This window comes from Arvicanthis niloticus, chromosome 1 (genome assembly GCF_011762505.2).
Source record: "Arvicanthis niloticus isolate mArvNil1 chromosome 1, mArvNil1.pat.X, whole genome shotgun sequence".
Classification (NCBI taxonomy): domain Eukaryota; kingdom Metazoa; phylum Chordata; class Mammalia; order Rodentia; family Muridae; genus Arvicanthis; species Arvicanthis niloticus.
Window position 1 is genome coordinate 153,820,809 of NC_047658.1, and position 21,923 is coordinate 153,842,731.

Below are 21,923 nucleotides of genomic sequence, written 5' to 3' on the forward strand. Positions count from 1 at the left end.
CAGGTATTGATGCACAAACACATAGGCCTGCAGCCCGCTCTCCAAGACAGTCCAGTGCTAAGGGGCTAAAGGGAAGGACTGGCTGCTGGTGTGAGGGCTAGGGATGAATGTCTCTTCTTTGTGTTTTTGTGGCTCTAAATCACACTCACATTCTAAGGAAGAATCTCCACTGTCTTGGCTTTCCCCTCCACATAGAAGAAGGGTGCTGCCATTCACAATAATACTCCAGTACTTGCTTCTGATGCACAAGGGTGACACCCCCATTCACCCTGTCAGGGCTCACATCTACACTCCAAAACTCTTTCCATCTCTGGGCATTCTGATTGGGCCAAAGAAGGTATCTGACCAAAGTCTTCCAAAGGGATTTATCAACTTGGAAAAGAGAGATAATCAGTGTTTATGATGTTGGGAGCCACAGATATATAAAAATCCAGGGCTATGACAGCTTAGTTCATCAGTGTGTGAATTAACAAGGGCCAAGGACAGTCCTGGAGAGAAGTAGAGACCAGACAGGGACAGCTGATCCTAGTTTGAGCTCTGCAGAAGCCCCACAACTCTAGTGTGGTTCTCACCATCTGGTCAACTGCATAAACTTCTCAAATATTATTGTCTAAGCCCAGTGTGAGCATAAAATACTCATTTATCACCAAAAGACCCTAAAACGAATCAGCCAGCATCAAAGGGGTGCATTTAATGGTACTGTGTGGCTATATACTACCATCTTGCTGAAGAAACATGTCTATGTGAGTCAGAGATACACATTTACTATCCACATGTACAAACTGGGTGGCAAGCTCCTTGTTTGGGTAGACAGGCAGACCCGGTGGTATGCCCAGCATGCAGTTCTATAAATTGCTTATTTAGTTTTGGTCTTCTCTGTGTGTTTGCTTTTCTTTACTAGCAATGATGTGGCGGCTTGTGTCTCATCATGGATGTTTATAGATATGTCTGCCCAGGCACTCGGCACCCACAACTGCCTTCTTGCCTCCCTATGGTTTCCATCCAATGCCAAGGGAGGATGACAAAGCAGGACTGTGAAGGGCCATGGTGGAAAGTGACAAGGCCTCAAGTGTCTGCATGCAACAGTCAAGACAGTAACAAGCCTGGCTGCTCGGTAGGGATCCCCGCCTCTGCCTTTCTGTGCCAGACTGGATTCTGGCCCTCAGCTCTATCCAGAGCCTCCTTCCAGTGGGATGTGGACATGAACGAAGAGTCCAGCAGAGACTCAAGCTGCCAGCTGGCTCTTGCTAACTCACCTGCAGGTCAAAGAACTTGCTGTACCTCCGGTAGATAGTCTGGGAGGTGGAGTCGGACCAGGTCACGTTGATAATGTATACCTGTGGAAGAAGAGGAACACATGAGTAGTGACCAGGACTGGGCTCCAGGCACTGTTTAATATTACTGTAGGAGTGTCACAGCCAAGACCATTTTCACCCTCATTTGTCACCAGGGCCTGGCTCACTGTCAAGAAACCTGTGGACTCTACAATGAATGTCAACACACACACACACACACACACACACACACACACACACACCATGTTTGTGAAGAAGCATTCACTGAAATGATTATGAAGACTGTCTTAGTATACGGTTAAAACAAAGGGGTTAAATGTCATTTATGGATAATAAACGTAAAATTGGGGTCATTACATTTTTGGGGAGGTAAGGAAATAAGGTTTTATTTTGACTCATGGTTTAAGGGTACACTCTATCATACCCTTAAACCATGGGGAAAGAATGGTAGAATTGCTGGTGGTAGGAGCGTGTGGTTAAGATTCCCCATCCCTGATTGGACCAAAAAGTAGAAGGCAGACAGACAGATGCACACGCACATACACATGTGTGCACGTGCACCCTATGGTCACATCATATGGATTCCTTGTCTCTCCCCCCCCCCCCTTTTTTCCCACTGGTCCTCAAACTTCAAAGTGAATGAGATTCTATGAAGGCTACCCCCAAATTGCAGGTCCATGAGCCTCATACTTTAAAATTCCACATGGGCAGACCTGGGCAGACCAGAGATGTGTGGCTCAACTCAGCCTCCGGACAGCTTGCCTCCAACAACCAGGCTCATTGCCCTTCACAGAGCATGCACACAGAAAGACTTGTAACCCTGACCAAGGAAGCTGGCAGATCTGGCGTAAGAAGCAATTTCACGGGAGAAATGGAGTGCACACATAGAAGATCTACAAGCTTTTCCTTGGGTGCCTTACAAGGCAAGCACACCAAGTCTAGGCTGTCCCCTGGTAAACTACATAGAGCTGCAGCTCAGGCCTCCATGGAAGGCCACCTAGTTCAGGAGGTCTCTGAGAAAGGAGAGAAAGCTCCTTGTCCACATAGTGTATCTTGTTGTTCTGGTTCTACCCCTGGAAGAAGTCTAAACTTCTGAAGACTGCACATACATACCTACAGCCATGAACTATTCTGCTGACCTCCCCTGGCACAGATGCGACACAAGGAAGGTGACCTCCAGAGAGACGAAGTCTCCCCAGTAAAGGTTCCCATATCTGCAAGTCCAACAGAATTACTCCAGCTCTTGGAATCCAAGTTCCAAGGCCGCCAGTGAATAATTCTAACACCATAAGTCAGTGGGTCCTCCTAGTGAAAACCCCAGAGTCAGAGAGCCAGGGCCTGCGATACATGGAGGAGAAACTTCAGAAGAGAGACTCATCTAGGCACTGTGGACAGACTGGTGCCAGTCCCCAGTTGGAGAGCAGAGCTTACACACAAAAGTGTGGAGGAGGCCTGTTGCTTAAGGAAGAATCCCTGTTCCTCCTCCCCTTCCATGCTAAGTCACAGAGTCAGTGTGGTGGTTCTAATGATAATGGTCCCCACAGGCTCATATGTTTGAATGCTCTGGTCCCCAGTTGGTGGAACTGTTTGGGAAGGAGTAGGGGGTGTGACCTTGTTGGAGGAGGTGTGTGACTCACATGCACAGTGTCTCACTTTCTGCCTTGTGATTGTGGGTCAAGATGTGATCTCTCAGCAGATGCTCTGGCCACTGTATGCCTTTGCTTCACCATTGTAGACCCTAACTCTCAGTATGACCAATTAAATGTTTTCTTTTTACAAGGTGACTTGGTCAGGGTGGCTTATCACAGCAATAGAAAAGTAACTAGGACAGTTGGCTTCATGGTGTGGAGAATACTCTGAGAGACAACTATGGAGAGAGCCCTAAAACCAGGAAATTAGATATCACCTAGATATCTCTAGGTAGATATCGCCATCTAGAGATGGAGTACTAGTGAGTAGAGGGTCTGATAAGGAAAAAAAAAAACAAAAAACATTAAGTTAAAGGCCAGCCCTGCTCCAATGAGCTCAGAACAAACCCCTGGCTTATTGTACTAAATAATATATAGCTTAGTGGTAGCACATTTATCCAGCATATTTAAGGCCTTGGGCTCTAGTCTCAGCAGTAAAAATAATAATAATCTTTTTAAAGCCAGGCACGGTGGTAGGCATCTATAATTCCAATATCTGGGAGGTGGAGGCAGGAGAATCAAGAGTTCAAGGTCATCCTCAACTATAAAGTGAGTTCAAGACAAGCCTCAGCTACATGAGACCCTGCGCGAGAAAACAATGAACATAAATAAATATATGGACATACAGGCAGATAGGTGTGCGTGCACGTGCATTGTTGTATGCCTTATGCAAGCATTTATCTCACACAAAATCATCTAGGTATCTAAACGGTAGCACATATTTAGATAACTAATTTACTATAAGCCGGAATGGTATAAAGTATTTACATGTATCAGCTCATTTAATCTTCTCCGTGATTATCCCCATATGGTACAGGAGGAAGGAGAGGCACAGAGATGCTAAGTAAAGTCACACAGCTAATAAAATACACAGTAGAAGACATGAACCAAGCCTGAGTCTTTCCCCATGTCTTCAACATACTGGGTATTTAGTTTTCTACCATTGCCTGAGGTAGGATAAATTGTAAACACTAAGAGCTGGTTTGGTTCTGGAGGCTGGAAAGCCCAGGAACATGGTGCTGGCGGCTGTGGAGAGTGTCCTGGGCTCAGGAGAGGAGGCTGAGTTCAAGAGACCGGAAGAGGAAAGGGGGCTAAACTTATCCTTTTACCAGGAAGCCAGTTCCATGACAAGGACATCAGTCCATTCAGGCAGGCTGTGCCCTATTTAAGGTCCTCACCCTCCTATTGTTACAATGGTAATTAAGCTTTAATTTTGAAGAGAATAAAATGCTTTTTGCCAGCCACAGGTCTAGTTCTCTATATGCAAATTTAGATCTGTAGATATTTAAAACAAATGACATGATAGGAACTAGACATCTTTTAAATTAAAGCTTCATTCAGGTAACAGAGAAGTCTGGATACATCTGGGCAGGGAAGGGCCTAGGGCACTGGTTCTCAACCTGTGGGTCCAACGACCCTTTCACAGGGGATTCCTAAGATCATTGAAAAACACAGATATTTACATAACAATTCATAATAGGAGCAAAATTACAGTTATAAGGTAGAAACAAAAATGACTTATGGTTGGAGGTCACCACAACATGAGGAACTGTATTAAAGTGTCACAGCATCAGGAAGGTTGAGAACCTCCGGCCTAGAGAAGAGTCAGAGCCACACTGAGAGCCCATGAACAACCAGAGGCAGAACTTGGGGATCAGAGAGAGACTAGGGTTCAGGCAGGCAGCAAAAGCCACCCCTCAGACACAGCAGCTCCCCACTACCCTGGAAGAGGAGCTGGGTTTTCATCAGGATCTTAATCACCTTACCGCCCCGCCCCTCTTCCACCTGAATGTCTCCTTGCTGCAGGCTGCTCCACAGGAAACAGATGTGTACCTGCACCAGGTACTGCCTGGCGTCCCCAAGCGGCCAAGCCCACTAGGAGACAGAGAGAAAGAACAGGGTGGACTTGCCTGTAGGTCATTAAACTGGACCATTCTCCTGGGCCTGTGAAGCGGAGCTGGGGAAGGACTTAACCGGGGCTTAACACCCAAGCTCCTTCCTATGTGGTAATTACGGGCTTCCCTTTCACCTCCCAGGGAGAATAAATCACAGGCTCCTGCCCGCCTGGCTGCTGGAAAGGTGCAGGCAGTCCTGGTAGCCAGGAGATGCAGGAAGCCTGCTGGTTGGGAGACACAGGGAGGCCTGCTAGTTGTTACAGGGCACATGGTAAGAGGTCACTTTTTTGGCAGAGGTGGAATCTAGGGCTCAAGGCAGTGACTTTTCAAGTGGTAGATGGCCAAACAAAGAGAAAATTCTGGTGCCAGCCCCAGCTGGATCTCACTCTCAGCACCCACTTCATTGTCTGTGAGACCTCTCAGGCTCCCATGCCCAGGTTTTCCCAAACTTCTGGGACATGCCATAGGTCGGTAGCCTTGGAAGCAGACAGTTCCTCCTGTAGATAAGCCCAGAGATCCGAAGACAGACTCCAGACTCTATGGTGACAAGACGCTTGCTCTGTTTTCTTCCCAACCTTAGATAGCCTTGATTATCACTCCAGATGAGCGACGGACACACAGAATTCCAGCCTCGCCCCAGCATGCTCCTGCCCCTCACCCCAAGACCAGAGCTTCTTAAAGACACTCTGGCTGGCCTTGCTTTGCAGATAGTTTGTGGAGAAAGAGCAGGTGTCTGAGGTGGAGAGGGCAGAGGTCACTGGAGAAAGGCAGCTCTGTTTACCCCTACAGATAAACCCCCCTCTGGTTTCAGGAGCTGCCAGATAACATTACCCAGCAGCTGGACTTCAATTAAACACCCTGATTCCAAACACAGTTACTTGGGCTTATGTTTCCTGTGTGGAGTTTCCCTTTCTTCTGGATTTTAAAAATGCACGGATTCCATTTCAAGGTCTTTCTAGTCACTTCAGGCAGATGGTAGGCAACTAGGAAACCTCCTTAGAGACCAGTAGCCATACTCAGCTTCCTGTGGGCTAGCCAGACTATCATGTTTCTCTGCAGCTCACATCTAAAGGTCGAGAACCCTCAGCAGGGACACCACATATGGACAATCAGCACAGCACCTCATCGGACAACCTCCCATTCTGAGGTGGAATACACACCACCTGACCAGATCTGAGCTCTCTGACCTTGTCTGCCCAGTGGGTTCTGCTGCTTCTGTGAACCAAGCTCCTTCGAACTTGAATGTAGGTCAGTAAACTTGATCACTTCCAGGTCAGCTCCAGAGTACCAAGAAAGAAGCCCAGTCTCTGGAGGGACATTCAGGACGGCATCTGGGATGGACCCAACGAATGATTGCAAAGATGGGGCCCAATCATGCATAGAAGGCCCCAGACTGGCTTGGGGGTCATCAGAAATACTAGTGGCTGTTGCTGCTTTTGCCACAGGAAGTAGGATGAGAAGTGAGGAGCTAGAACTGTGGATCTGTGCATCCCTATGTGGTACACATGGTGGCTGCAGTTTACTGAGGAAGGCTTTATTTTCCCTGGCCTCTTGCCCAGCAGACCTGGCCCCAGGCCAGATGGAAACTCCACTGCAATGGCCTCCAACCTGCTCACATATGGCTCGGGCATCAGGTGGCTAGAACCAGGGCTGGCGCACATAGCTGGGCAAGTTGTGTTCACTCCTGACGGTTGCCCAGTCAAGGGGCCAAGTAGGGAAGAAATCTAATCTACATTACAGTCTGCAAACTACACGCTCCACCTTGAGGCTGTAGCCATACAACAAAGGGGTACGTTGTTCCTGGAGTGGGCTATTACAGTCCTAGAGCCTGGGAGGTCACAGAATCACTTTAGATCTTCTGGAGTCTATGGATGAAGAGAGACCTACCATTCTGGGTTAATTGAGTTCAAAATTATGGCCCTAGAAACCAGAATGAACACAATCCAGAAACCAATAAAAGGGTTCATGGCTATTGTACTAGCTTCTTGTTGAGGAGGGGCCCATGCTAAGGTCTCCCCCAAGTTGATCCCCATCTAAGATAACATTAAGCCCTACCCTCCCATTCTAAATGCCCCATATATGTAGATCTGCCTTGGAGGGTTGGGAGAGCGAGTGGCCTGTAAATCTCCAGTCCAGCTAGGCTGCTCCTCTAAATTCAAACCACACTTGGGCAGAAGGCTTCAGTGGTACTATTCCCAATAGTAATTCCAGGCTATGCCAAAGCCTGGGCTGATATTGTCTTCCAGACAACTCTCAAGGTGTCAGTGATGGTCTTAGTATTAAAAATCCCTATTCACATCCACTAATTGTTCCAGAGAAAGAGCCCTCAAGCATGCCACCATCTGACCTGGGTTCCATCGGCCCCATGAGTCTGTCCATATCTGGGAGTGCTCAGAGCTTGTGATCCACCATCAGCGGGCTATCACATCCACCCTTGTTTGCTAATTGCTGGCACAGCACAACCGGAAAGCTTGGCACTTGTTGCATCAGTCTGTTTGACATGGGTGAGCCCATCCCCTCCCTAGTCTCCCCATTAGCAGAAGCTATCTTGCCCTCTCCTGGCCTTCAATGTACGAGGTCCTGATATAGCAACTGGTTCATTCAATGAAGTAGCAGGGTTTGTAGCAACAAAGTATAGCTAGAGACATATTGGAGGGAATTCTCCAGCCCCAGACCCAAACTCTTAAAAATTTTTTTAGATTTATTTATTTTATTTATATGAGTACTGTATCTGTCTTCAGACACAGCAGAAGAGGGCATCAGATCCCGTTACAGATGGTTGTGAGCCACCATGTGGTTGCTGGGAATTGAACTCAGGACCTCTGGAAGAGCAGTCAGTGCCTCTTAACCATTGAGCCATCTCTCCAGCCCAGAGACCCAAACTTTTAATGGGCAAGAGATAGAATACGAATCCTTCTGATTTGGTACAAGGGTCTTTGCTGATCCCAAACCTTGCCAGTAATAGCCCGTGTCACTTGGGTCGATTTTGGGGGGAGGGGAGCTGGATAGGTTGGGAATAGGGGTCTATATGGCCTCATACTCACAATAGCCAAAGATGACCTTGAACTACTGATCCTCTTGCGTCTACTGCCTGCTTGCTAAGACCACAAGTATGCCTTACTATATACTTACATATACTTGGTTCATATGATGCTGGGGATCAAACTCGGGGCTTTGTGCACACTGCATAATAAACACGCTATCAAGTGAGCCACACTTCTGACTTTAACATTTTTAGCTTAGCCTGAAAACATTGAGCACCCTCAGAGGTGGCCCTGGTAAAATCCCAGTGCCTCCTCTAGCTGGGTATTTGTTCTAGGTGACAGTGAAGACTGGGGAAAGAGCCACTACTTAAAAGGTGATCTAGAGGGAGATGTCTACTCCTGAACGCACACCTCCAGTTCTTGAGCGTTTCTGCAGTGGCTTCTGCAGGATTCACTGTGATACCTCATGGACTAGGATATAAGGACTGGAAAGAGGCTATGGGTTGGTCACTCATCACCCTGTGTTCACCCTGTCCAGAGCCACATCCACCTGCTACTTCAAAGCCCACGAGTACCACCCATTTCTGGGAAAAAGAGAGCATTTTTATCCATTCATTATTTACTTTGGCAGTGCTGGGAATTGAACCCAGGGCCTTGTGCATGGTAGGCAATTTCCACCACTGAGCTATGTCTCCAGTCTTGGAAGAAAAAAAAAAAGACTTAAAAAATCCTATATATTTACTTTAAATTTCTTTCACACAAGTATATTTATTGTATTTTGAGAACACTCCCTTCTCCATGTCTGTATATCCTTCTGTTAGTTAGTCCTCCTAGGAAATTTTTCTTCTACTTTCAAGACACATGAGAGAGAGAGAGAGAGAGAGAGAGAGAGAGAGAGAGAGAGAGAGGTGATTTTGTATATATATATACATATACACACACATATATAAAAATTATAAGGGGACCAGGAACGGTGCTGTCTGCAGAGAGGATGCCACACTGTGAGGGCAGAGGCCTTTTCCATGTTTCCTGAAAAGGAAATGCACACAGAAGCTGGGTGCTCCCGGATCCACAAACACTGAGGAACCTGAGAAGAAGGATTTACCATCAAAGCTCCATCCTTCAATTCCCCAGAGCCAGAGAGACTGAAGAGGTCACTAGGCAAACCTTGCTCTTATCTGAGCAAACAAACAGGCTCCCTGGGAGAACAGCCACTCCTGTTTGCTGAGTCCTCCCTCAGTCCCAGGCGCTGCTAGAGCCTTCGTTCTGATTATTATCTCTCCTTGAGACGTCTTCCACAGACAGTGCTAATACCTCCAGCTCCCAAAGAAGAGCCAGGAGTCACAGCTGTGACCTGTGGAGGTCGGACCCACAGCTTAGAGTTAAATAAGCCAAGCACTCCAGACAAGCACTTTCTCTCCCTCTCTTGGGTTTAACTGTATTTCTAAATCAATTGTTTGGTTGGTTGGTTGGTGTAGGGTACTGGGCACAGCTACACACATGCCAAAGCTTGCGTGCCATGGTGCATGTGTGCACATCAGAGCACACCTGAGTCAGTCCTCTCCTTCCAGCCTGTGGGATCCCAGGTTGAACTGAGGCCATCAGACCAGGAGGCAAACCCCTTCCCCTACTGAGTCTTCTTGCCAGCTTCCCCCACTCCTTTTGAAATTGTTGTTCAGTCGCTATTACTTTAAATTTTTATTGTGTATATTCATTTATACATGGTATTATGTTTCATAAGGACATCTGCAAATCAGTATGTATCCTAAGTTTCATATACACACATGCCTGTATCCTTTCTCAGCCCTCCAGCTCGATCATCCTTACCCATTTCACTTCCATCACACACACACACACACACACACACACACACACACACGATTTCCATATCTATATAAAAACTAGGGGCCACAAATGAGCATAAACATGCAGCTTACAAGTCTTTAAGAGGCTGCTTTAGTTTACTTTCCTTCAGACGACATTGACTCTGCTCTTCCTTCTAGTCGAAAACAGCCTGCTGTCCACAGAAACCACGCTTTACTCCATTCTTCTATTGTTGGACCCTAGGGGGGTTCTATAACTTAGCTACTGTGAACAAGCTGCAGTGAGCACGTCTAAGTATCTCCGTGATATGCTGACTTGGAGTCCTTCAGGTAAATATAACCTGTCCTCCTTAAATAACACCAGCTTGCCTGGGACATGGCAGACTCTCTGCCACAAGAACTAACCCTGTGGTCCAACCTGCGGCTCCTCCTATTGATTTTTCTTTGAGTAGGTAATCGACCAATTAATCAGTCAGGACTAAGGCTGCCCGTGTCACTGGTGAGTAGGGAGCCCTGCATTGGGACCTCTGTGCAGCTCCGTGAAAAGTGAATACTTTCCCTGAGCCCCTCATATATATATGTATATGTATATATTATACACACATGTGTATATTATAATTTATATATAAATTATATATTATATAAATTAATAATATATAATTATATATAAAATTAATATACAATCATATAATTATATATTAATATATAATTAATAATATATAATCGCTATATAGTTATTGCTATATATAGTTATTACTATGTATATAGTTATTGCTATATAGAGTTATTGACATATATATATATATATATATATATATATATATATAATATATATATATATTTCCTTCGCTGTGAAGATCACGGAGATCTTGTGAAGAACCCCGTGCATGGAGACTCTCAATACCTGTGACTTCTTTTCCAATGCTTTGATACAAACTACCTGACACAGTCTTTTGTACTGTAAGAATTTTATTCTCTTTCTCTAGAGCATCCTAAGGGCACCCAAATGCACAGGTCCTGGACAGGAATCCACTTTGGGTTTCCAGGTTTCTGGGCATGATTTCCAATTGGGATTTTCCAGAGCATCAGAGTGAATGTGGCTGGCCTTGTACTTTCCTTCTTCCAACCAAACCAGCCTGAAAAAAGAAGTAGAGTCACTCTCGACCAGCAGGTGCCCTGACGGAGAACCCAGGATTGGTCAACAGGCATCTTAGGTAATGCTTAGGCATAAAGAGGACGCTAACATTGTGCTCAGTTGGGAGGTCAAGGCTCACTTTATGGATCTGAGGTGAAATCTTTATTTGGTGCATCTGACCTTTTGACACAGTGACGTGACCGTCATCAACAAAGATCACACAACCTAATCTGTGCAACCTAGTTATAAAACACATATGAACACACTCGCACACAGAAACACACATGAGTACATGCACACGCATACACACACATAAAGACGAACATACACACAAGCACACAGGGACACAGATGCACACACACTTGAAGGTATAACACACACACATGCACACAAACACGCACATAGGCGCACACGCCCAAGCACACACACACTAACACACAAATCTTATGTTTTACGCAAGCTTACAAGAAAGTAAAACAAAGTTAAAATGAATTTTTGTGTCGGGCCACATTCGCAGCTATCATGTCGGACACGTCTGCTAGACGCACTTTGACACGGAGGAGCCAGAGCTCCGGAAACATCAAAAGCGTTATGTGCCTGGGTTCCGAGGGGCTTGGCCACCACTCAGCAGCTCTAGCAGAGTTAGGAAGGGAACTTCTGGCTCCACACACTGCCTAATGAACGCCCAATCCTGGCCTGGTGCCCTCAACATACACATCCTGCCAGGGCGCCTGTGCCTTTGTCATACCACGGAGCCAGGCAAAGGTTAACAAGCACAGCTTGGTTCCGCTTCCTGTGCAAGGCAGCAGCCAGAGAAGGCCAGAAGTCAGCTGCTCCTTTACACACAGCCGTCAGGGAAGTGACCTCTCCACTTCCTCCCCAACTGACACACTCACACCTTCCTCTCTGCTGTGCTCAGCAAAGCTTTGCTGGTGACATAGGCAAGTAGCTGTCATTAGGAAACTAGTGCCTGGTATGGCCTGGAACACGCTTTTTGGGAAGCATTCTGGTGATCCCTAGCCTTAATCTTACAAGCTCTTGCACTCGGCAACTGGAACTCTGAGGGGTGGGGGGAAATTCTCTGCTGCAAAAGAAAAAATAAAGAATACTCAATGTTCACTGACTTTAAAAGTTATAATATTCGTTGACTTTATAAGTTATAAAAAAAAGTATGGCTTATATACCTGCTGATGGTAAGATGCCCTCTTTTATAGCATGCTGAGAAAAGGAAAACCAAGATCACAAAGTGGTGCCTACAGCACACAGCCACATTTATTTGTGGTGTAAGTGTACAGGGCCCTTTGCTCCTTGAGAACTGGTTATCTGAGAGAAGAGTTCTCAGGGAAGAGACAGGTACAGTCTCACTTTCTACTTTGAACGTTTCTGTATTTATTTCCTTTTGCTTGAAAGTGTATGGCTTTCATAATTTAACATGAGATTTTGATCTTGGAAAACACTTGTGCCCTCTTAGTCTGTCTCCTGGCTCTGGATGCTGTGCTGACATCAGCCCTTGTTCATTCCTATGGGGCAGTGGGGAGTTTCAAGTTCAACCCTGTGATCCTGAAACTAAGGTCTGTAGCCCTGGCTACACAGAGTCACCATGGGTCCTTTAAAACCACGTTCTCTTGGCCTCACAGGCCAGTTAAACTAGATCCTTGGAAAGTGGGAATGGTTTGGGAGGTTTTAAGAGCTCCCAGGTGGCTCTACTGTTAGTGAGAGCTGGGAATCATTAAAGCCAACCAAACCTCCAAAGACCACCGACTAGCAACCAGACATCTCTGTAACTGGAAAGCACCATGGTAGAATCTGACCTATAGAGTTCAGCTTTTCCTTCTCAATGGCTATGACAGGGAGTCTGGACTCGGACTTCCCAGAGTCCCGCCTACAAGCTTGAGACTCATCGGCTCTAATGAAGAAGGGACAACTGGAATCAGATGGCCCCACTCTGGGCTGTGGCTCTGTCTGAGTTTCCATTGGCAGCCTGTGCCACCCACCATCCTTGGGCTTTCATCAGTGACGGAGGGGTCAGAATCAGCCCCTCCTGGCTCAAAGGAACAGCTAAAAGAATCTGTGCCTGTTGATATGTGTTCTCGGATATTTAAAGGACTCTCACAGCACAGGGATCAGGCCCCGTTTCTGCCAAGGCCGACCATAGATGAGTGGGAACTGCAGGAAAGCAGGTCTCTGTCCACTGTCAGGAAGAAATTTTCCAGGCACCAGGGCCAACCAAAGATGGAAGTAATGTGAAGTAATGGGATTGCTAGGCTGAGAGGACAAGAGATCCCCAAAGTGTAACGCTGCTTAAAGACCCCTTCTCACTCTCTAACTTCCAATACCATGAGGACCCCTCAGTTTTTAGTCAAAATCCTCTGGGAAAGCAGCTTCCTAACTAAAAGAAATGTCGAGTCCCACAAAGGCCAGGCACCATGCAGGGCACTGGAAGTCAAGGCAGTGAGCCAGATGCCCAGATGCTGCTCTGGAGATTCTCTGGGCTCAACAGAAAACATGGGACCATGCAGCGGCCCCGAGACTGAGCGCAGTGATATATGACCACAGGAGAGACACCAGGCTAGGCTGAAGGTCAGGGAACAACCGTCTGGACAGGGATATTTGAACCAAGACCTACATGAAGAAAGCAAAGCATTACCAAGTGGGGAAACAATGCGACATCAGTGGGACCCAACCCAAAACTGGAAAAGAGTAATACTTCCCGCCATATGCAAAATGGACCAGAGCCTCAAATGGGAGAGACGGAAGGATGGATGCACTGAAGTAGCTCAGTGGTGGATGAACTGTATCACACGTGAGGTGCTGAGTTTGATTCCCTTGCTGCAAGGAAGTCTCGGTGACCTCAAACAGTGAGTTCAAAGGTACGAGGTCAAAAATACAGTAATGAAAGGAAAACAGGCAAACCAGAATTCAACAAAATCACGATCTTTTGTGCTTCGATGAGTGTTGGCAATAAAGAACCCACAGCAGGAAGAAAACTGTAACTGCGACCATGTCTGCTAAAGGACTGCATCTAGAACGAATGGCCTTTGAAACTGTGACATGTGGTTGGTGTCACTGCAGTCAAAGAAGTGACCCACACCTGGAGACTGGCTGTGTATGAGACCTTCACAGTAAGCACTATCTATGAGACAGAAGTGCATGACAGCTTGCTCAGAACTGATGGTGGAGCGGCGTGTTGGCCATAGGGGGTTCTTGCCTAGAAGATGAAAGGTCCCAAACTTGACTGTGGCAGTAGCCACATAACTCTGAGATGCCCTGAGACCATGCCGTATGGTATACAAATTACTTCTCAATAAAGTGTTTATTCAAAAGGAGAAAAGAAGAAAAGTCACTTAAAGAGGGGTGTGTGTGTGTGTGTGTGTGTGTGTGTGTGTGTGTGTGTGTGATGCATTTGTACATGTGTAGGTGTGTTCACTTATCTGAATGTGTGTGGTTGCCGTGTCTTTCTCCAACACTCTTCACCTTATTGTCTGGGACAAGGTCTCTTGCTGAACCTCGAACTTACAGTTTAGGTTAGACTGGCTGGCCACTGAGCCCTAGGGATCTGCCTGTCTCTGGCCACAGTGCTGGGATTACAAGCATGAGTCACCACACCCAGATTTTTATATGGGTGCTGGGGTCTTGAACTCAGGCCCTCATGCTTGCATGGCAGGGACTTTGCCCACTGAGCCATCTCCCTTTAAAGGGTTTTTGGTTCTATTACTATATCCTCTCAGCCTAATTCCTCCAAATTCCAAGCAAGACCCTCTGTCTTCTAGAAACTTCCCTGAGCTGGATCCATGCTGGGTGCTCCCCCATCCCCCATCTGGTGTGATCAGGGATCACATGACACCCACCAAGCTTGGAGAAAAACCTATGCTAGGTCTCATCAGTCCTTGTGTGGTGGGTCAACAGCACAGCCCACAGTAGGCAGCCATTAGCCCACAGTAGGCAGCACTAGCTCACAGTAGGTGTGGCCATCAGACCAAGGAGAGATGCTGGCTATAGGAAGATGCATCTGCTTTCCCAGGCAGGGCAAAGAGAAATCTAGCTGCTTTAACACCAAGGCTGGAAGGAACCAATGTTCTACCCCTCTTCTCTGCCTGGATCGTTTGCTGGCCTCAGCATACCATGGTGTGTAGTAAAGATTACTCCATCCAACAAGGACACTGGGAAGGCTGCCATGTCCTTGATGTCCCACACAGGAAAACTGCACTGATGTTCCACCAGCCTATCCCCACACTGGACACCTGCACTGAGGGAGAATTGCTCATTCTTTCTAGAAACCAGTCCATCCCACAGTCTCTTTCCCTTCCTGAAGCCTATACTTCCCCAACCCCTTTTACAAAAGCTATTACAGGTGCCTGGAACCACAGTTTCTACCACAGCACTGGAAACCCTTCCTATCCATTTTCCCCCATCCATTTCCAAAACTACTCTTTACAAATACCCAGCATGCAACTTCCCTGGTTTAACCTATAATATAGAACAACAGTGGGAATGTGGTGGTGGGGTCTCAGTGTAGTTAAGCTGCTCATCGGGTCCATCCAGAAAAGACGCAATCTGGACCTACTCTGTGCTAGGCTCCACCCTAGACATTGGTCAGACAAAATCCAATAAAACCTTGTGCAACTCCGGCCCCCAGGCCTCCAGGAAGAGGAATAATGATACTCCAGATGGATAAGGTGCCGGGAGGTCATCTTCTCCAACTCTAAGAGAACTTCTGAGACTGGGTAATTTATAAAGAAACAAAGTTGCCAGGCTTGGTCCGTGAGAAACAGAGCCAAGAGGATTGATTGGTTCAGGTCTGTCTGGGACTCCTTGAGAGCCTGTCTCAAAAAATTAAAATAAATCAACAAATAAATGAAGTTTACTTTGGTTCAAGATTATAGAGGCTGGGAAGCCCTAGAGCATAAGCACAGCTTCTGGTAGGTACCATGTAGGGAGACGAGGACAACCTTGCTTTATGATAGATAACCAGCTGCCTCCCGACTATGCCACAGGCTTCTGAGACTCCAGATCACCTGGGATGCTTGGCAAGACTCAAGCCCGAGAGAGAAGAGGATGGAGGAACTCCATCTGAGCAGTGCATGGTAACGCTATCCAGTTACTTTGGGACGGCCATGGACCTGAGGGCATTTGGTGCAGAGGGCATAGCAGCTTTGAAAACAGAAGGAGCAAAATGCTAGAAGCCAGCAGTTTTGTCGGATATTTAGTTCACTCCTAGACAGAAGCTCCTAGGAAAATCTCTCCTCTCTCTCCCTCTCCCTGCTTCTCCTCCTCTTCCTTCTCCTCTTCTTCTTCTCTCTCTCCCCCTGTTTCTCTCCCTCTCTTTCCCCTCTCTCCTCTGAGAGACAGAGAGACAGAAAGAGAGAGAGAGAGAGAGAGAGAGAGAGAGAGAGAGAGCACAATTTTCTTAAAATACAGAGTGACCAGAACAAATAATGCCAGGCCACATCTTTATAGCCCCCAGCCCTCACCTCCCTGCCCCTTCCTAACCTGTGCCCACGAGGGACCCGCTTCCCTGTCCCAGCCAGCTCTAGGGCGTCATTTGCTCCTAAGTCCCCTTGGAGAAGAGGGCTGCCAAGTTGGCTGGAGGAGAGCCTTGTGTTGGGGCCAGGGCAGTCTGCCAGGCACTACATCTGGTTGGGCCTCCCCGCCTGATCCGAGTTCTTCATCAGACAGAGGCTGGAGGTAAGAGGGCATGTGGCCAGCTCTCTTCCATCAGCGCTTCATGAAGTCACGTCATGCAAGCATTCCCTGGGGGAAGGTGGTCCCCTCCCTCTGACCTCAGCCTGCTTCGCTTGGCCAGAGCCCACCCCTCTCGATCACACCCAGACTCTTGCAGGCAAAGGCATGAGCTATACATTCTAGCCCTCCCAGGCTGCACTTGGGGTCCAGAGAAGTCTCCCCTCCCAGCCCTTGCTGTAGATGTGTCAGCCATGCTGCACTGGGGAAAAAGCACTCAGCCAAAACACAAACTGCTAAATGCAGTCTCTCTCCACATACAGGTCAGGGCTCGGCAGAGAAGACGGGGACTCCTAATGGACAGCACGAAGTACACATGCTGTATCTAGCTTCTCTCTTATTTGGTATAGGGTCTCGGATGAGGTATCCAATTCCTGAGCCTTCCACGTCTGTGAAACAAGAGTAGCAAGAGGTCATGACTTGGATGGTTTTTTAAAAACATTTTTTATTATGTTGTGTGAGGGTGTGATGTGCATATCAGTGCGTGAGTAGACATGGTGCAGCATGCGGGCGGAGGTCAGAGGGCAACTCTGTGGAGTCGGGTCTCTTCTTGCACTTTTATGTAGGTTCTGGGGATCAAACCCAGGTCACCAGGTTTGCTCAGCAAGCGCCTTTATCTGCTGTGCCCCTTTGATGGCTTTTGAGTGAAGATTAAATGACAAAGTGCCCACAAAGCACTTATCATCGTGTGCCTCACCCATAAGAAACACAGTGAAGCTCCTTCACCTTATTTCCCAGGAATTGTCTGCTGTGCAGGCAGCTGTACTAAGAGAGGTGTGGCCTCCACCATCCCAATGGCTATCAGCTGTTTCCTACACAATGGGGGATCTGGACAGACCTTCACCGTCCACTGACCTTCATGAGGTCTGGCCTTAAGCTGTTCTTACACAGGTGAGAGCAGCCAATCATGGAGTATTTCACAACTTCAGGAAGGGATAGAAACCACCTTAATAGGTCCTAGCTCTGACTCAGTAGTGGGCAGCCCTGAATCACTAAGCTCCTGTAACAATATACAGGCCCAGGGATGCTTAACCTATCCCACAGAAGATGCTGAACTTCCAAGAGGGTTCAAAGCTTGCCCAAGGTCACAAGTCTGAAATAGCCCAGGTGAGATTACAATCCTAGTGAGACTGTCCTTTCCCACCTTGGGGCAAAACCTTACACTGAGTCACGGTGTCTTAGAGAACTGAAGAGACTTGGTGTTACCTGAAGTGAGAGGGAGGTGGGGAGCCCATGGACAGATGCTGAGCTGAGGGAAAGAACAGGCAGTAGATGGGGCCACCTCAGTGGGGACAGTCAAGCCAAGCCAGGCACCTTGAGACCTACACCCCAAGTCCTGCCAGAGAGTACTCCCTCAGGCTGGGCCCTAGCAGCCGGTGCCCACTCCTTTCCTCTAGAAGGAAGCATGTGGGCTTACAGAGCTATCCTAGAAGCTTGATGCTGCATGACAAGTGTCCTGCATGGCAATCCCTCATGACCTCTCTCTATTGACTCTTTAAGACCAGTTGCCTCCTTTCACAGAAACCTCCAGAAGATAGAGAAGCAGCCAGTCAGAAGAGACACAGAAATAGTTTGTTCTGTCAGTGGCTTTGGGGCTTGGTTTAAAATAAGAAGGCCAAAGTGTGGGTGCTTCGATCCTTCTTAGAAAGGGGAACAAAATACTCATGGGAGGAAATATGGAGACAAAGTGTGGAACAGAGACTGAAGGAAAGGCCATCCAGAGACTGCCCCACCTGGGGATCCATCCCATATACAGTCACCAAACCCAGACACTGTTGTGGATGCCAAGAAGTGCATGTTGACAGGAGCTTGATAAAGCTGTCTCCTGAGAGGCTCTGCCAGAGCCTGACAAATACAGAGGCAGATGCTCACAGCCAACCATTGGACTGAGCACAGGGTCCTCAATGGGGTCCCCAATGGAGGAGTTAGAGAAAGGACTGAAGGAGCTGAAGGGGTTTGCAACCCCATAGGAAGAACAACAATATCAACCAACTCCTCCCCCCAACCCCAGAGCTCCCAGGGACTAAACCACCAACCAAGGAGCACACATGGAGGGGCTCATGGCTCCAGCTGCATATGTAGCAGAGGATGGCCTTGTCGGGCATCAATGGGAGGAGAGGCCCCTGGACTTGTGAAGGCTTGATGCCCCAGTGTTAAGGAATGCCAGGGCGGGAAGGTGGGAGTGGGTGAGCCGGTTGGGGAGCACCCTCATAGAAGCAGGGGAGGGGGGATGGGATAGGAGGTTTCCAGGCCAGGGGTGGGGGCAGAAGAACCTGGGAAGGGGATAACATTTGAAATGTAAATAAAGAAAATATCCAATAAAAATATAGAATTGAAAAAGATAAAAATAAAATAAGACAGGGGAGAACAGAGCTGGGGCGTGACTGACAGGTGTCCTGGGTCCTAACATCCTCTGCCTTTGAGATTTTGTGTCTGATGAAAGACCACCTAGAGGAAGGCTATGGGCAGAGCCCCCTCTCCAGGCAACTCCTCCCCAGCTCAGAGGTTGGGACAAGTGAATTGGAGAAAGAGACTTGGAGTCACGGGTTAAGGTTCACACCCAGATCCATCCCCGAAAGGTCTGTGACCGTGGCCCTGTGGTGAGCAAACACAGGGCAAGTGTGGGCACAGGCTTGTATAGAAGACACCTACCCATGCATGTCATCCTTGCCTCTAGGCTCCTACATACTGCCGTACTCCATAACAAGAGTGGACTCTCAACAGAGGGCTCCAGGGACCAGATGTTTCAAGTACATGGGGTGATGAGACATAAGAACAAGGCTCTTTGGAGAAAGGCTTCTACTGCACAGGTCCAGAGTCAATAAGAAAGTCACAAGTAAGTGGTCCAGTCATCTCTGGGTATGTGACCATAGGGTTCAGTCCTCGAATCTGTCTGATCCTCCCTTCCGGCTCCTGTGGGGACTTCCAAATATGTCCTCTTCCTGGCCCAGGGACACCTCACAGTCCTGCCTCTGGTGGCCAGTCTTGTAGCTCTCCTATGCAGGTGTTCATCTCAGCAAATGCGGTGAGGGTGGGACACGGTTGGGGTGGGAGCTGAAAGCAATGCTTATCTGTGCAGATGGGCTGAGGCAGAGAAAGAGGGAAGACCAGACATGGTGTCCCCCTCACCTTTCTCCACCTTGAACTCCAGTGACAGCACCTCAGACATGCAAATTCTAGGGCTTCATCTCCAAGATCTGAAAGTCACTCACAGACCAAGTGACCGGACCCTGGCTCCTCCCACTTCTGTGTCTGCAGCCCCTACTGTACTGACGTGACTTCATGCATCTTTTAAGATCATTACCCAAGGTGAGGGAGCAGCTGTTGGGTTGTGGTGAAGGGGATGAGGACTGTTGTTTGATGGACAGTTTCAGAGTTGCTAGGCACAAGAATGACGTGGGTGCTTTATTCCATGATGCTACTGTAAATGAGACTGTTTCCTGAATTTCTTCCTCCTGCCCATTCCCCTCCAACCTTCCTCAAGGTAGTTTTGAAAGCCAAGCCTGGTACTTACAGTGCTCGCCCTCCTTTCTCCCTGTGTCACTGACAAATGTGAACAGGGTAACATGGGAAGCCCACCTTGTTCATCATCAAACATTCAGAGTCAGAGATACAGCCCCAGGGCATGTACCAGAATATGGCAACAGTAAAGGGAAACTGAGTCGCCTTTTTCATTTCTCCCACCACTGGCCTTTGCTAGGTGTCCCCTCACCCCAAACACCTGCCACTGCCAAGTTCAACAAGTATGCAAATCAGCTTCTACTCCTGCTCAGAGATCACTTCCTTCCTCCTTGTCAGTTCCTGCTCGGCTTACCACACGGTTACTTCTGAAGTGCTCCAGCTCAAGCTGGTCCAACCTGTCAGCCTGGGGCCTCTCTCTGGAGAGCAACTACTTTGGCTCACCCATGTGTCTACAGCATCTGAAACTGTGTCTGGTACACAGTAGGTGCTTCACAAATGCTTGCTAGATGAATGAAAGGAGATCAGATGAGATATTGCCCGTGGCACGATTTTATAGGTCAGCAAGGAGATAGGAGCACAGTTCAGAGGGGTTTGCGGGCTGGTGGGAGAGCATTCTCAGCACTGAGCATAAAGAAACAGTAAACGGAGAAATGGTCAAGAGAGAAATCTAGTTCCTTCCACACCAGGATATCCCATGGCTGATGTGTCATCCTGACAGGGTCATACCCATCGCCATGACCACATCTAATCAGTTAGCCAAGGACTCAGCACAGAGGATGAGAGGGCTGGTGATGTCACCTTTACAGAGCCAAGAAGGTTTGGCCTACAGTGCCAAGGCATCAGTTGTAGCATTAAGGCGGTGTGTTTGGGAGAGTGATGAAGACTGGTTCCATCCTGATAGTTCCTGCTGTTCCCTGTGCCCCCTTTCCTTCCCCCAGCCTGAAAGACTGGCTCTTTCCAACCCCTTCTCCACACCCCTCAGGGCCTTCCCTCCCCGACCACTCCGGTAAAACAATCTGTCATGGTCTCACACCAAGAGAATGTGTTTTGGCACTGGAAAGGCCCAGCAAAGGGCCAGCTCCACCACCCCTGAGCTGTATAGTGCAGAGAGAGCTACATCATCTCTGAGCCTTGATCCTACATTTATAAAACAAATCTCATGGGAGTGCTTCGAGAATTAAAGAGAGTTATGTACCTAGGACACAGAGCTTACAGCTGGTACACTGCATGCTCAAAACATAGCCACTCCCACCAGCCCCTCTCAAGAAGTCTTTTAGAATTTAGAGTACCCAGTTCTACTGGACCCAGTGAATTATCTGTCTCTGGGAGGTTGTCTTCTCTTTACAACTAAGACTGAGGTTTGAGAAGTCAGGGCAGGGGGCTGGAGAGATGGCTCAGCAGTTAAGAGCACTGGCTGCTCTTCCAGAGGACCCAAGTTCGATTCCTAGCAGCTGCTTGATAGCTCACAACCACCTGTAACTCTAGTTCCAGGGGATCTGATGCCCTTACCCGTTATGCCCATTTAGGCATGGAATGTATGTTGTGCACAGACATACATGCAGGCAAAACACCCATACACATAAACTAAATACATATTTTCCTAAGAAGGAGGAGGAAAAGAGGAAGAGGAGATGGTACAGAATTTGGTACCACCAATAGGGGAGAATGGCTAACTTGATCTTGCACAGAATGCTAAAATGTCACAGGACCTAGGTCTGAATTCTGGCTCTGCCACATCTCACCTATCTGACTACAGGGCCTCTGAATCTGTGTCTATGAAGGAGGCAGTAACAGTCCTCTGTGGCTGATGGGAGACTCCATGAAGGTGTAAGTGTCCAGGACTCTGCACAATTCCTAGGCATTTCGAGGGCTGGAGAGCATGGCTGTCATCCTTACAGGGCC

General features: G+C 47.8%; 1 protein-coding gene across 3 annotated transcripts in view; it reads right to left on the bottom strand.

Annotated features, from left to right (window-relative positions):
* Sh3pxd2a (SH3 and PX domains 2A) overlaps positions 1-21,923 on the bottom strand; it is a 206,329-nt gene that overhangs the window by 160,462 nt on the left and 23,944 nt on the right. For all 3 annotated transcript variants that reach the window (XM_076923957.1, XM_034520854.2, XM_076923949.1), the window contains exon 2: positions 1,257-1,337. In XM_076923957.1, the coding sequence (XP_076780072.1) occupies positions 1,257-1,337 (81 nt within the window). The remainder of the gene's footprint in view (positions 1-1,256; positions 1,338-21,923) is intronic.